This window comes from Dipodomys ordii, unplaced genomic scaffold (assembly GCF_000151885.1).
Source record: "Dipodomys ordii isolate 6190 unplaced genomic scaffold, Dord_2.0 Scaffold135, whole genome shotgun sequence".
NCBI classification, from domain to species: domain Eukaryota; kingdom Metazoa; phylum Chordata; class Mammalia; order Rodentia; family Heteromyidae; genus Dipodomys; species Dipodomys ordii.
In genome coordinates this window covers 1,617,449-1,634,223 of record NW_012267351.1, presented here as the reverse complement: position 1 = coordinate 1,634,223, position 16,775 = coordinate 1,617,449, and the positions used below count along the sequence as shown (strand labels likewise).

The following is a 16,775-nucleotide window of genomic DNA, read 5'->3' as shown; positions in this document are numbered from 1 at the left end:
TTACCAATTTCCTGGGGAAAGTATGTCTGTCATCGGGAAGGGAAAACTGGGAGAGAGCAAGGGAAGGATAGACAAAAAATTGTTCAGAAAGAATTGTACTCATTACCTGACTCATGTAACTATAACCCCTCTGTATATCACCTCCACAATTAATATATATATATATATATATATATATATGGAAGTTATATCAGTCACTTCCCAAATTACTTCAAATTAAGTCAAAATCCTTTCAATGGCAAACAAAGCTCCCCATCTCATGTTCCCCCATCTCTCTCTCTTACACACACACACACACACACACACACACACACACTACCCCTGAATTTGTCTACCACTCCCCTTTTGTTCCCTTGAATTTTGTTTTCTTGAATTTCCTCAAACAGGACACATGTTTATCCTTGGTCCTTTGAAATTTCTCTCTCTGTGGCATGCTCTATTCACAGATATCTGCTTCATGCCTTCACTCCAATGCCAAGTTTTTCCGAGCTGAAAAGTTGTATTAAAACTCTAAGTACTGTTGCACTTCCTGACCTGGTTTTCCCACTGCACTTACCCCATTTCAGCTTGTATATGCTTTCATCTTTGTACTTACTCTCCGAACCATCCTACTAGAATACACGCATCAGTTATTGTTCACAATGACATCTAGAGCCTCTGGTAGAGTGTCCCATTCACAATATAGACTCTGTACATGTAGTTGGCTGAAGATAATAATTCATGATGAAGAGATACATGGCTGTGAGTTCCATCTCCCGAGAGCAGAAAACCTCTTCCTTTAATGCCAGGACACCTTGCTCTCGCCCTCATTCTAGTAATTCATTATATGATTCCTCTTTAAGAGAAAGATTTGAGGCAGTTCCCCAGAAATGGATAAGAGTTGTATCTGTGAGACAGCTGTGTGCTGATGTTATTCAAGTCCACCTCACTTCATGGCAAAGCTGAAACGAGACCATGACTGCACAGGACCGTGTGTTCTCTATGAAAAGAGCCAGGGTAATTTCCTAAGGTAGGTAGGATGACCTGGGCCGGGTGGTTGACTAAGAAGCGAGCTACATTACCTGTTTTTCTGCCAAAGAGACCACATCCTAACTTGTGCCACAAAATACCCAGGCCTTCTTCCAAACAATGACATCGGGAAGTTATGCGGGCAGGATTTTCTATAGGAGCACATCACTATTCTCACATCCTTACAGCACCGTCCTGGTCATACTGTTCTCAGACTCAACTACCAGATCATCCCACTTCTAGGGGAGCCCTTGGTCTCCCCTTTGTCCTCCACTTTCTTATCTTAAAATATAAGATGGGTGTATTAAAATATAACCATCCTCCATGGTTCCCTGGAACTCAGAATCAACTGAGTTTTCGAGTCCTTTCCTTGGAAGCCCATTAGACCTAGACCTCCTGCAAGTGGTCAACAGAGCTCATCATCTCCCCTAGGAAACAAAAAAGCCTGTCCTCCCCTCCTTCCTCTTTTATTTAATAACAGGTCTGTCTAGTTGCCCCTTGAGTCCTCTATGCCAAGCACACATCCCACACATTCTAAATCATTGCTTCTTCCAATCATACCTATTCCTGACCACCCCTTTCTCCTAGCTCCTCCTTCAATCTAGCCACCAGCTCATTGCTGTATCACCAGATAATGACAATGCCCACTAAATCCCCACTGGTACCCCCAAACTACTGACACAGAACATCAGAGTAAGCCTGTCTTGTTAAGAATAAAAAGCAATGTGCTTCCATCACCACTACCCTCGAACCTCCTGTCCTTCTGCTCTTTCCACTTCTACCCTGGGGATCTTGGCACTCACATTAACTGCTTCACAGAAGGCTCTTTCTTGGTGTGCTCTGCCTTGCCCACTCACCCACTCACAACCATCTCAGAGTCTTCCATCAATGCCCTGCTTAACACTAAATCCATCCCTGTTTCCATCCCTGATCACTTTGTTCCCTGAGGTTTCCCGGGGCTTGCACACCAACATAAGGCAGGCTTGTCTCTTCTTTGTGTGGATTTGTACATCTCCTGCTTTCCTGACTACATCTTGTGTTCCCTGACAGTGGTTTGGCTCCTACCATGACCTTGAGAGCTCCTATGGATTGTCTTCTCATAAACATTACATGGAGTGGGCTGATCGTCACAGCAGGAGTTTATTCTAGTGTCTCATATACTACTTTTCATGTTGCCTTCAGACCCTCCTGCTGTGTGTCCAGTTGGTCACCTCATTTTTTTTAAATTATAAATAACAACATAAAGGAATCCACCTTGTCTATACCACATTCCCTTGGGAGCATCATATCCCATATTATCCCTCTCCTTCCAACCCTTCACCTTCGCTTCCTCTCTCTCATCCTCTGTTTTCCCACGATGGACCATTCTTCAACCCCCAAACCCATATCTGAGCCCAACCAAGACAGAGGAGAGAGGAAAGGAAAAGGTTATTAAGGAAAGAACAACAGAGATCCAAGGGAAAGAACTAAAGGAAAGCGTGTGAAGATAAATAACACTGAAAGGGTTGGGAAGGTGGTTTAGTGGTAGAGTGCTTGCCTAGCATGCATGAAGCCCTGGGTTCCAGTACCACAGAAACAAAAAATATAAATAAGCAATGTAATTCTGCAGCACATTTTTAAAAAATAACACTGAAAGGACAATGTTCCTCCAACAGAAAAAGAAAAGAAAGCAAAAACTCATTCTAATGAAATGAAAAAGAACAGACAACTGGTAAGAGGTCACAGGAGAAAGATTCTCACTCAACTCTCCCTGCAAGAACACCAATTCAGCAGACACACGCGGTCAAGGCGTTTCTCAGATCAGAACAATCCCATCATCCTTCTGTGCTTCTACTTGCCCAGTGAATGGCCATTCCTCTGACCTCCTTCCCTGGGTCACCATGGATGCCCATGACATCTCATCCTGTGGACTTTCTAGTTCAGACAGAGAGAGGCTTACCTCAGCAACAGCCTTCTCTCAGCCGAAGGGCTCAAAGAGAGAGAGAAAAAAGAGTTAGCCAAGGAGATGATGTTGGGGAGATGGAAGTCTGGCCAACCCCTGTGAGCCTGTGAGCCCACCCACTCCTACCGGCCCACGTCTCACCTCAGCCCAACTATCTGAAACAGCTCAGAGAAGTCCTTATTACAGAGACTGAAGAAGAAGGTGAAGCCAATGGTTCCCAGGGGAGCCCACAAACCCCAGCCCCGGAACCAGTTCTCCCAAGCTTACAATTACAGACTCAATATCGGTGCCTGGGGACAAGAGTTGGGAGAAGGGACCAGTGGAGACCGAGAGAGGAACCCTACACAGAAGAAGTCTGTAGGGTCAACCAGAGCACAGGAAGATGGCAAGTTGGGAAATGTTTCTTGATGCTGTCTTTGCTCAAAGGAAATAGCTAAGGTATAAGATCTAGATTAGTGGTCTACGGTGTAGAAGGTGTGCTTAGAGACAAGTCCTTAATATCTCTTTTAAGAAAGTAGCCAGCTCATGCCTGTCATCCTAGCTACTCAGGTGGCTGAGATCCGAGGATTGTGGTTTGAAGCTAGTCTGGGCAGGAAAGTCCATGAGACTCTTATCTCCAATTAACCACCAAAAAAATGGAAGTGGTTCTGTGGCTAAAGTGGTAGAGCACTAGCCTTGAGCAAAAAAGCTTAGGGACAGCATCCAGGCCCCGAGTTCAAGCTCCACAACCAACAGCAGCAGCAAGAACAAAATGGCCAGCTCTTGGACAGGAAAACACAGCCTCCAGGCTCCGAGTTCAAGCCCAGAACTGGTGTGCACACATGCACACACACACACACACACACACACACAGAATTATATGCAAAGGTTATGTACTAAGCAAAATTAAATTTACTGAGTGAAATTAAAGAAATTAAATGAAATAGTGTGGTTTATTCATGAATTTAAATGTCCCATATTGTAAAGTGACAGTCTTCAACAAAATGGTCTATAGAATCAATTGTAATATCAATCAAAATCCCTGCAGAAAGTTTGTAGAAATGGCTGATTCTAGAACTTTCATGAAAACTTAAACAGCCAGCTAGAGTCAAAATCCAGAATACAAGTTACCAGATATTAAGACTAATTTTCAAACAAAATGCTTTCAAGAGTTATCATTGGCACGAAGAAAGACAGAGCACTATAACAGAAAACAGATCATGAAATCTAGCCTAGCTTAAAAACCAAAGTTAGACACCAATGTCAAAGCCAAGTACTGGTGGCTCAAATCTCAAGAGGCTGAGATCTAAGGATCGTGGTTCAAAGCTAGCCTGGGCAGGAAAGTCTATGAGACTCTTATCTCCAATTAAAGGCCAAAAAAAAAAAAAGCTAGAAGTGGAGCCTTTGGCTCAAGTAGTAGAGCAGTAGCCTTCATCTCCTCTTCATCTTTGATCATCTTTTTCTCTTTTTTTTTTTCCTTTTTTTGTCAGTCATGGGGCTTGAACTCTGGGCCTGGGCACTGTCCCTCAGCTCCTCAACTCAAAGCTAGCACTCTACCATTTGAGCCACAGCGTCACTTCTGGTTTTCTACTGGTTTATTGGCAATAAGAATCTCATAGACTTTTCCTGCCGGGGCTGGCTTTGAACCACGATCCTCAGATCTCAGTCTCCTGAGTAGCTAGGATTACAGGCGTGAGCCCCGAGCACCCAGCTGATCATCTTTTTCATTGTCATCAATCTCCTCTTCATCTTTGCCTCAACCAAACTAAACCCATCCATTGAATTCTGGATTCAGTTTTTTTATTTTCAGTCTAAGCTTTCGTTCATGTTTTCTTTTTTTCATAAAAGACTGCTGACGTGAAAATATCTGTATTTTTTCTCTCCTTCAGAGTAGCAACAGATGTTTTAGACTCCACAAGTATCCAGAAGTTTGTTGAATGTGATTCTTCTTGCTTCGTTCCATTATTTAGTTTCTTTTTTTCTTTGTTTTTCTTCTCCCCTGCAGTTTCTGGGGCTTGAACTCAGGGCCTGGAACTGTTCCTGAGCTTCTTTTGGCCAGGGCTAGTGTTCACAGCTCCACTTCTAACTTCTGATGGTTAATTGGAGAGAAAGAGTCTCACAAAACTGGACATCTGGTGACTCACGCCTGTAATCCTAGCTACTCAGGAGGCTGAGATCTGAGGATCATGGTTCAAAGCCAGCCCGGGCAGGAAAGTCTGTGAGACTCTTATCTCCAATAAACCACCAGAAAACCAGAAGTGACACCGTGGCTCAAGTGGTAGAGCGCTCACCTTGAGCTGAGGAGCTAAGGGACGCGCCCAGGCCCAGAGTTCAGGTCCCACAACTGACAAAAAAAAAAAAAAGTCTCACTAGCAAGTCTGACTTAGAACCACCATCCTCAGATCTCAGCCCTCTGAGTAGCTAGGATTACAGGTGTGATCGCCAGTGCCCAGTCTGGTGCCCAGGTCTGTTTTGGTAGGAGCGTGAGCAGCATCAGCCCAGCTGACCCTACATTAGGGCTGAAGGAGCCAGAAACACACACACTACACCCCATCAAGGACCCCAGCTGGGCCAAGACACTCAGTCACAGCCTCTTACTGGCTCGTATTGCCACTCCAAGAACTAACGTGACTCAACACAGAAGCTCAGAAACTTCCAGGAACCAGGAGCCCAAGCCCAGGGGACAAAGGAAAGAGGACCCACCGCCAATAAGATCCACACAAAAGCTGTGTCTGTATTTTATGTATCCTCACTAATTGCTTTCTTTCTCAAAGGTACTCCTGCATCTTGTTGGTTACAAATTGTTCTTTATTTCTTTTGCTTGTTCCGGTCCTGGGACTTGAACTCAGAGCCTGGGCACTTTCGCTGACCTTTTATGCTCAAAGCTAGTGTTATACCATTTAAGCCACAGCACCACTTCTGGCCTTTTGGTGGCTAAATGGAGATAAGAGTGTCAGGGACCTCCCTTCTCAGGCTGGCTTTGAACCATGATCCTCAGATATCAGTCTCCTGACTATCTTGAATTACAGGCATAAGCCACTGGTTCTTGGCTTGGAAATTGTTCTTTTAATTGTGATTTTTAACTGCATACAAGATTTGAAGCTCAAACTGTTGAATGTACTCAACACACCTAACTTTTTGCATTTAATGTGTTTTAATTGTGCAAAAGAGTTTCATTGGGGATGGGTACTGGTGGCTCATCCCTGTAATCCTAGCTACTCAGGAGGCTGACATCTAAGGATCATGGTTCAAAGCCAATGAAGGACAGGGAAGTTTGTGAGACTCTTATCTACAATAAACTACTCAGAAAAAGCTGGAAGTGGTACTGTGCTTCAAGTGGTAGAGTGCTAGCCTTGAGCAAAAGAAACTCAAGTACAGTACCCAGGCCCTGAGTTCAAGCCTCAGGATTGGCAAAAAGAAAAAAAGAGTTTCATTGGGATACATCCACCAATAAATACACCTACTTTTAATCTCTGTCCCTTCATATTGTGACCCTTCCTTTATGCATACTTATTTTTATTATCTCATTTTGATTCTAAAATATAAACAGATATGTATAAAAAATGTTCTTTCTTCCATGAGGCAAAGCATACTACATACACAACTTTTGCACCTGGCTTTTATTCACTCGTATCTTTAGGATCACTCCAATACAGAAGGTAGAAATGCTTCATGTTCTTTTTTGTTAATAATAGTAGAGAACTCTATTGTTAGAGATTTCCCCACACTGTCCCCACTGGGCCTTCTCCTGGTCTTATCCCCAAGATCCTACTTTACATCCCTTTAATTATAAGCTTGGGAGCTGTTTCTGGGGTGGGCATTCGTGTGCTCTCTTGGGAGTCACCGGCTTTACTTTCCTCGCTCAGTCTCTTGTGTGCGGGCAGTGGAAGAGGGAGAGAGTTCTGCAGCTCAGGTAAGAGGAAGGTGTATTATAGTGGTGTAGATCAAGAAGTGATGAGCAGGTGCACAGATGTTGGTTCTCACCACTGCATCTCTTTTTTTTAATTGATACATAACAATTACACACCTGGAGGGGGAGAGTATGGTCATCTCATGGCTGTGCAATATATAATGATCAGATGGAAGCAATTGGTATGCCTTTCATTTAAAATATTGGCCATTTCTTTGACTTTTCCATTGTGAGAATGGGCTGTTGTCTATCTGAAGCCTACAGTTAAGAGAGTTTCCAGGGTGACAAGGGAACGTGGCTGAGAGATTGGTCGGGAAGGTGGGGGTAAGGAAGGCGATCAGAACTGTGGAGCGCGGCTACTTCCTGTCCCCTCTCACCAAGTCAGTACAAACACAGGAAGAGGATGATGAAATTCTTCTGCTAGTAGACATTTCTCCACAGAATATCTAGGCAGAACTATTTCCTGAAGGCATCCACCCAAAAGCAAGTATCTTTTTCCTGCCGCTGTCCTCTTCTTCTCTCGGCAGTTCCTAAGACTGGTCGTTGGTCCATTTTCCCACTTCTATTTTTACAGAAGCTCTTCCTCCTATTGTGTGCCTGTGTCAAGGTTTTGTTTGTGTTTTCCCTTCTTGTTTTGTTGGGAGCAGGTGCGCTAGGGGTATTGTTCATATACTGTTGTCCCTCTGCAATCTCTGTTATCACCTTCCTCCTTTTCTTCCTTCGGTCTTTCCTTCCTTCCATCCCTCAGCCGGGCTTGGTCTCTACCATGAGTCCTTCAGTTCAACAGTAATCCACAAGAAGACAAAGTGTGAGGACAGAAGAGGTAAGAGCACAGGAAAACAATTGGGGACTGATAAAGAGCATGGGGTCATCTCATTCCCCCCAAACATACTGTAGAAAAATGATGACTACTATTGTGTTATGTCAAGGAAGAGAAAGGGAGCCATCAAACACTTGATTGAAAGAACTAAAGTGAGACGTGGGGGTGAGGTGGGGGGACGTGCAAGATGCAGCAAGGCTTTCTCAATGTGGTTTTATATAATCCAATTATTATTCATCCAACACAGATTTCCTGAGGTGAGACTACAATCATGCCAGGCACAATTCATGACCAAAAGTAGGCCCAAGGGAACATAGGTTCTAGTTAGGAAAGCAGGAAACGAAAAACAGAGCCATAGGAATAAACGTAGCATGCAGTGATGTTTCTTCCTCTGGAAGGCAAAAAGCAGGAGAGGAATTGGAGGAGAGAGAGAAGGATTTCAACTCTATGGTGTTAATGGCGAGCTCACTGAGAAGGTGAGGAGGAGGTGAGCGAACAAGGTAGGAAAAGTCTTCTGTGTGGAATAACAGTGAGCACTAAGAGCCTTTCTGGTCAGTGTGAGCTTGCGGTGAGCAAGGGACCACAAAGTGGACAGTGATGTTGGAATGGAAGGAATTCTGGGAAGAGCAGAAGGAAAGGAGGTCCGGGTGGTCATGGAAGACGTACTGATCAAAGTCCTGCTTTCATTCAGAAGACACTATTTTCTCAATAGACTGAGGGTCAGGAAAGAATTCAGGAGGTAAGTTCCAGTTATGGGGCCATTATCAACAACCAGGGGAGGACAATGGCCACGGTGATTCCAGGTGGAGGGCTGGAGGGGTTGAAAGGTGTCAAGAATGGCGATGATGCAGAAGCCTGCGGACTTCCAGATAATAAGATGTATACATGAGCGGAGAGGGTTACAGTTACTTAGGTAAGGTAATGAGTACATTTCTTGTTACCCTCTCCCTCATTTTTCTCTCACTTTCCCTCCACCCAATACGCTCCCCAAGTTGTACAGCTCTAGAAACAGTCACTTGTGTATGTATAAGTGAACTGTGTTTCTGATGAGAGAGAACAGTATGGAGCAAGTTAGACAGGAAAAGAGAGACAGTGATCGAGACAGAAAAGCCCTCTGAAGGTGCCTGAAAGGGAGTAGTTTTGTCTCTTAGGGCGGGGAGGGGAGGGTTCTTTAGCCAAGGAGAACAAGGTTTTGTTCTGTTAGTTGGTCAATCCCTGTAGCAGATAGAGCAAGGGTAGTACCTGAAGGCTGTGGGCAGAGTGGCTTGTTTCTGTAGAAAACTCCTTCAGTATCACAACTGGGTAAATTGGTTTTGTCCATGTTAAGGTAAGACCATACTTCTGGGTGCTCTCTAGGAGTGGCCCAGTGGTAGAATCCTTATCTAGCATGTAAGAAGCACTGGATTATAGCCAAGAAAGAAAGAAAGAAAGAGAGGGAAGGAAGGAAGGAGGGAAGGAAGGAAGGAAGGAAGGAAAGAAGAAAGAGGAGGGAGGGAGGGAGGGAGGAAGGAAGGAAGGAAGGAAGGAAGGAAGGAAGGAAGGAAGGAAGGAAGGAAGGAAAGGAAGGAAGGAAAGGAGACAGGGAGGGAGGGAGGGAGGAAGGAAGGAAGAAAAGTTTAGTTAATCCATATTCTGTCCATCTGTTCAGGTGACTAAGAACAACTGAGCATGGAGACATGGTGGAACCAGTCCTCTACAGATGATTTTATCCTCTTGGGAATCTTCTCCCACAGCCCCACTGATATTATCCTTTTCTCTGTGGTCATGGTAGTCTTCACAGTGGCCCTCTGGGGGAATATTCTCCTCATCTTCCTCATCTACATTGACCCTCGACTTCATACCCCCATGTACTTCTTCCTCAGTCAGCTCTCCCTCATGGACCTCATGTTGGTCTGCACCAATGTGCCAAAGATGGCGGTCAACTTCCTGTCTGGCAGGAAGTCCATCTCCTTTGTGGGCTGTGGCATCCAAATTGGCCTGTTTGTGTGCGTCGGGGGATCTGAGGGTCTCTTGCTGGGACTCATGGCTTTTGATCGTTATGTGGCCATTAGCTATCCCCTTCATGATCCCATCCTCATGAATCAGAAGGTGTGTCTGCAGATAGTTGGGAGCTCCTGGGCTTTTGGAGTCATAGATGGCTTGGTCCAAATGGCGGTAGTAATGACCTTTCCCTACTGTGGAGTGAGGGTGGTAAACCACTTCTTCTGTGAGATGCTCTCCTTGTTGAAGCTGGCCTGTGTGGACACATCCCTGTTTGAGAAGGTGATATTCGTTTGCTGCATCTTCATGCTGCTCCTTCCCTTCTCCATCATCGTGGCCTCCTATGCTCGCATCCTGGGGGCTGTGCTCCGCATGAACTCTGCTCAGTCCCGCAAGAAGGCCCTGGCCACCTGCTCCTCCCACCTGACCGCCGTCTCCTTCTTCTATGGGGCAGCCATGTTTATCTACTTAAGGCCCAGGCGATACCGAGCTCCTAGCCATGACAAGGTGGTCTCTATCTTCTACACGGTCCTTACTCCTATGCTCAACCCCCTCATTTATAGCTTAAGAAACCGGGAGGTGATGGGGGCGCTGAGGAAGGGGTTGGATCGCTGCAGGATTGGCAGCCAGCACTGAACACTAGACTGGCTGATTCTGCCTAGCCCTCCCATTATGATTAGGTAAATAATTCCCTCTTTTTCAGAATCAGTGTAATCATCAAGAATGACTGGTTCCAAAAGAGGATACTCTTGGGAGAGAAACACAAAGGCATAATGCCTAAGTGGCTCTTCATATTCATAGAAAGCAATATGCAGACTGAAATGATATGGAAACAAGAGACTTCTTTTTTCTGTTTGTTTGTTTTTAGTGTTTGACCATTTTGTTTTCTTTACCTTATGTATGTCTTTGGGAAGGGCGGGGAGAGGTCACAGAACTCAAGGGTAAAAGAGTGAAAAAGTGCAGCAGTGGAGCTCACTGGACAATGAGGAAAGTGAACTATACAACTCGCGGGTGGAGATGGGAGAAAGGGACTGGGAGAGCGTGAGGGAGCAGATGACTGTGTGAAAGGAAATGTACTCATGACCTGGCTCACGCCATTGTAATCCCTCTAGAATAACAACAGAGTCAATCAATTTTAAAAAGAATGCATCATGGCTTGGTACTGGTGGCTCACACCTGTAATCAATTCTAACTACTTAGCAGGCTGAGATCTGATCATCAAAATTCAAAGAGAGTCTATCAAAAAAGCTGGAAGTAGGGGCTGGGAAGGTGGCTCAGTGGTAGAGCGCTTGCCTTGCATGCATGAGGCCCTGGGTTCGATTCCTCAGCACCACATAAGCAAAAAGAAAAAAACCGGAAGTGGTGCCGTGGCTCAGGTGGTAGAGCGCTAGCCTTGAGCTGAAGAGCTGAGGGACAGCACCCAGACCCAGAGTTCAGGCCCCATGACCGGACCCAAAAAAAAAAAAAAAGCTGGAAGTAGAGCTCTGGGTCAAGTGGTAAAGCACTAGCCTTGAGTACAAAAGCTAAGGGAGGGCCGGGCACTGGTGGCTCACACCTGTAATCCTAGCTACTCAGGAGGCTGTGATCTGAGGATTGAGGTTCAAAGCCAGCCTGGGAAGGAAACTCCATGAGACTCTTATCTCCAATTAACCACCAGAAAACTAGAGGTAGCGCTGTGGCTTAAGTGGTAGAGTGCTTGTCTTGAGCTGATATGCTCAGGGACAGCACCCGGACCCAGAGTTCAAGCCCCATGACTGACCAAAAAAAAAAAAAGAAGAAGAAGAAGAAGCAGCTAAGGGAAGACTGGGAACATGGCTTAGTGGTAGAGTGCTTGCCTGGCAAGCATAAAGCCCTGGGGTTTGATTCTTCAGCACAATATAAACAGAATATGGCAGAAGTGGCACTGTGGCTCAAGTGGTAGAGCACTAGCCTTGAGTAAAAGAAGCTCAGGGACAGTGCCCAGACCCTGAGTTCAAGCCCCAGGACTGGCAAAAAAAAAAAAAAAGAAGCCAGTGCCAAAGTCATGATACTTTCAGGGATTAGAAAGAACTTTGTAAACTCTTAGTCCGTCAGGTGAATCAATGGCCTTTTCTCCAATCTTGCCCACCTCCCAGTCCTGCCACTTGAACTCAGGGCCTAGACACTGTGCCTGAGCCTCTCTGTCCTCAAGGCTAGTGCTCTACCACTTGCAGCTTTTTCTGAGTGCTTTATTGGAGATAAGAGTTTCAGACTTCCCTGCCTTTGGCTGACTTCAAACTGAGATCCTCAGATCTCAGCCACTTGAGCAGCTAGGATTACAGGCGTGAGCTTCCAATTTTTTATGGAGGGAAAGGGAAGAAGGACTTTGTACACTCAGACACTGTGAAGAAATAGGTCATGGGGCTTCTTGTCAGCTATTATTTAAAATACTAATAATGGCCACCTGCTCCTCCCACCTGACAGCTGTCTCCTTCTTCTATGGAGCAGCCATTAATAAAGTTTCAATGGGGGATGAGGAGTGTCGCTTGGTAGTACACCATACTCTCAGAGTGCACAAGACACCGTGTTTCATATTGTGATCGTTAAAAACAAATTAAAAAGACCTTGCGTGGAGACCTGACATCAGACAGGTGCCTCCATATATTCTCCCAGCAAACGTTCTGTTGTGGCCATGTTTACTGCTGTTTTACAGACAGGGATGGCGGGCTATTTACTCAGGACCTTCTCCTCTTCCCCAGTTTTCTTCTCCATCTCCCTCTAGAAAAGATGTGTTTGATAGAACAGCTGAGATGAACAGAGAAGGGTGTTGGCAGCTTCCTTCCTTCCTTGCCAGCGAAGGCTTCTCTCCAAGAGTTTACAAAAATAGAAGCAACTGTCCTTAGTCAAACAGCTACAAAAATCTTCCCTTGTGCAGATGTTCTATAACCTGTATTACTGCTCTTTTAGAAATACCACTTCAGAGCCAGGCACCATTGGCTCACGCCTGTAATCCTAGCTACACAGGAGGCTGAGATCTGAGGATTGAAGTTCAAAGCCAGCCCTGGGCAGGAAAGTCCCTGAGACTCTTTATCTCCAATTAACCACCAGAAAACTGAAAGTGGTGCTGTGACTTAAGTGGTAGAGCACTTGCTTTGAACTGAAAAGCTCAGGGACAGCACCCAGGTCCAGAGTTCAAGCCCCACGTGCGACACAAAAGAAAGAAAAGAACAGAAATACCACTTTGTTGTGCCCATTCTGGTCTATGAAAATAAAAATTCTTCTGGTTACTCTTCTCGTCCTCACGCCATTCTTTTGCCTTGTCGGAAGTTCTGTTTGACCTCAAGTTTCCTCTTACAGGAAGCCTTCCCTGATTAAACCCATATATGATTGGATCTCCTTAGTGTAGTGCATCCTTTCAAGAAGAAAGGATCTTGAATGCTTCTCTAAGCACTGAACCCCCTAGTCTTAACCCAGCCTCCCGTTCCAATGAAGAAATGTTACTCTGTAATCACTCAAGGGAGATGATATGGTTGTAATTGTGGTGGTATGATGGTGCACCATTTTGGGAAGTAGAACAATACCAGGTCAATGCCTAAAGCCAACTGAGCACACTCCTACTCCATTTCCTATTCCCCAAATCCATTTCATATGAACATATCAGACACAGAACTATTTTTTTAAATGATCAAACCCAATAAAACTTTTTTTGGGGGGGTCAAGTCGTGGGGCCTGAACTCTGGGCCTGGGCGCTGTCCCTCAGCTCTTCAGCTCAAGGCTAGCACTCTACCCCTTGAGCCACAGCACCACTTCCGGCTTTTTTTAATGTGGTGCTGAGGAATCCAACCCAGGGCCTCAGGCATGCAAGGCAAGCCCTTTACCACTGAGCCATTTTCCCAGCCCCCAATAAAACTTTTTAAGGGCTTGGAGGAACTGGAAGAGAGCAAAGGTAGGGGTGACATTATCCAAAAAGAAATGCGCTCATTCCTTGATGTTCACTTCAAGCCTCCTGTATAGCATCTTTTCGGGGAAGGGGCAGTCCTGGGACTTGAACTCAGGGCCTGAGCACTGTCGCTGAGCCTCTCTGTGCTCAAGGCTAGCACTCTACCACTTGAGCCTCAGCACCATTTATGGCTTTTTCTGTGTATGTGGTACTGAGGAATCGAACCCAGGGCTTCATGCATGCTAGGCAAGCACTCTACCGCTAAGACACATTCCCAGCCCTGAATATCACCTTCATAATAACATTTTCCTTTTTGTTGATCATGGGGCTTGAACTTAGGGCCTGGGCACTGTCCCTGAGCTTTTATGCTCAAGGCTAGTGCTCTACAACTTTGAGCCACAGCGCCACTTATGCTTTTTTGGTGGTTTATTGGAGATAAAAGTCTCATGGACTTTCACGCCCAGGCTGGCCTCAAACTGTGATCCTCAGATCCTCCTGAGTAGCTAGAATTGCAGGCATGAGCCACCAGAACCCAACAATAACATTTTTAAAATAATAATAAAAAGAAGCCGGGCATCGGTGACTCACACCTGTAATCCTAGCTATTCAGGAGGCTGAGATCTGAGGATCATGGTTCAAAGCCAGCCCAGGCAGGAAACTCCATGAGACTCTTATCTCCAATAAACCAATAGAAAACCGGAAGTGGCACAATGGCTTAAGCAATAGAGCGCTCGCCTTGAGCTGAAGAGCACAGGGACAGCGCCCAAGCCCAGAGTTCAAGCCCCATGACGGACAAAAAAAAAAAAAAAGAATAAACGCTTAGACTTTCAAGAAAAGGAGGGGTGAAAGGAGAGAGAATAAGAAAGAGAAATAGAAGGGATACGTTTGGACAGAGTACATTACATGCAGTGTGTGGAAATGTTGCAGTGATATCACACTTTGTACAATTAACCAGTGCAAATAAAAAAATAGGAAATGCTAGTATTTGTTGGTTGCTTGGGGCTATCTGGGGAGAGTTTTCTTTGGACTTGTTTATATTATTGGTTTCTGAGGAGCTTTTGGTGCTGTGAATTAAACTCAGGATCTCTCTCAGTCTCAGTATGTGTCTTAACCCTGCAGTACTCCCTTACATCTATTTATTGTTACTAATACAGATGATCCTTGATTTCTTTTTTTGGGGGGGGGTCAAGTCGTGGGGCCTGAACTCTGGGCTTCGGCGCTGTCCCTCAGCTCTTCAGCTCAAGGCTAGCACTCTACCACTTGAGCCACAGTGCCACTTCTGGCTTTTTTCTTTTTGCTTATGTGGTGCTGAGGAATCGAACCCAGGGCCTCAGGCATGCAAGGCAAGCGCTCTACCACTGAGCCACCTTCCCAGCCCCGATCCTTGATTTCTGATGTATATATTTTTTTTTTGGTCAGTCATGGGGCTTGAACTCAGGATCTGGGCACTGCCCCTGAGCTTTTTTGCTCAAGGCTCACAGAAAAAGCTGGAATTGGTGCTGTAGCTCAAGTGGTAAACTGCTAGCCTTGAGGAACTTAGGGATAATGCCCAGCCAAGAGTTCAAGGCCCAGGACCAGGAAGAAGAAAAAAGAAATTAAAAAAAAAGGAAGGAAGGCAAGGTGGGAGGGAGGGGAGAAAGAAATGAAATTAATTGAGAAAATAAAACCACCCTCTCAACAGTTCCCAATAACCCTACAAAGGCAGAACATTGAAGGTGGGGGCCCATGAGCCAAGAATTTGACCTTGACAGTCCTTGAGCACAGGGGGTTTAAGACCTGGCCTAGTTCCCAATAGGTATGGAGGGTGGGGCAGCCATTGAACAAGGAAGAGAAAACAGTCAGGAAATGGTGAAGGCAAAGCACTGTGGTACTTTACTAAGGAGAAGGTAACCAAGGCCCAGCGTGGGCAGGAAGGTTCAGCCTCTCTAGGGCCTGGCAGCCATGTGGCTGAGTTGAAAGAAGCAGAGAAATGGATGAAATTGACATCACGGTACCATTTGCACAGGTCACAGAGAAAAGCCTGGGAAAAGCAAATCCCACCTACCTACCATGTCAAGAAGTGGAAGAAACGGGAATAAGCAGTAAATAAAAGAAATAAACGAAGGGTATAAAATGATCAATGAAAAGCTGAAGAAGGGCTTTGCACAGACTTGTTTTATATTCAGAGTCTGGAGCCAGACAATCAGGGAATAAATGAATGAGTAAGTTCCATAGAAGACCCAGATAAGAGAACAAAGTCCTCTTTTTATACATTCTCCTGCTTCTTTCTAATCAATAAAATACATGGAGAGTGCATTTAGGACAACTCTGGGCTGGGACTGCCCAGTGGTGTTGAGACAATGACAATGCATCAACATAGAACTGTGGCAACTCTGGATCAGGGCTCTATCTAGTGTTGAGACAGAGGAAGTGCCCATGGGCTCAGGGAAAAGCACCCGCTCGCTTAGAGTTTCTGGATAATAAGGCACAAACAAAGCTTGTTTAGGAAGACAGGGGTTCAATACCTGATTTTTTTTTTCAATAACCAAATCATGTCACATGCCAGAAAGCATCAAGAGCTTTTAAGAAACCGTAACCTTGACTAATATGCAAAACCAAGTTGTCAGAAACTGACAGACTCTATTCCTTGCATCTAACTTCCTCTTTTGTTAATTTTTTTTTTACATTATGATTTGTTTAAATGACCTTGTTGTTGCTGTTTCTGTGGTACCAAGGAATCAAACCCAGGGCATCACACATGCTAAGTGAGCACTCTACCACAAAGCCACAATCCCAGCCCCAACTTTATCTCTTAAAACAAAAACAGAAAATCAAAACCAAACAGACTTTTCTGCACCTGTTCCTGCCTGTCATCTGGGCTGGCTGGGTTCCTGGACTTTGGCGGCTCTCCTGTGGGTATTTTATTTCCCCGAGTAGGGAAGGCTAATCATCTCGGACTCTTCCTTCCAAAAGCAGATATATCTCCCAGGGTTTTACAGGGCTGGGCTCTGGGCAGCTGCACACACTCAAGAATGGTATCTGTGAAAATGATATGTTTTCTATCCCCTAGCCCAGCCCTGCAAACAATAGGATCATTGGCTTTGGTTTGGTTCTTGCCCTCTTCTTCCAATGTGACATTATGGTATCTGTGACAGAGCCAAGGAAGATTTGAGCTTGAGTCTCAAAAACAGATGCAGGACAGGGCTGGGGGGCAGAGCAGAATCCAGACTTTTGCATCAATCATGGGCCTTGAACTCAG

At 45.2% G+C, this 16,775-nt stretch overlaps 1 protein-coding gene and 1 pseudogene across 1 annotated transcript; both read left to right on the top strand.

The window, feature by feature from the left end:
• The first annotated feature begins 9,327 nt into the window (after positions 1–9,327).
• Positions 9,328–10,275, top strand: LOC105996758 (olfactory receptor 2V2). The gene has a single exon (XM_013030941.1). The coding sequence runs from the start codon at positions 9,328–9,330 to the stop codon at positions 10,273–10,275; it is 948 nt and encodes a 315-aa protein (XP_012886395.1).
• A 1,778-nt stretch (positions 10,276–12,053) lies between these two features.
• LOC105996693 overlaps positions 12,054–16,775 on the top strand; it is a 9,250-nt pseudogene continuing 4,528 nt past the window's right edge.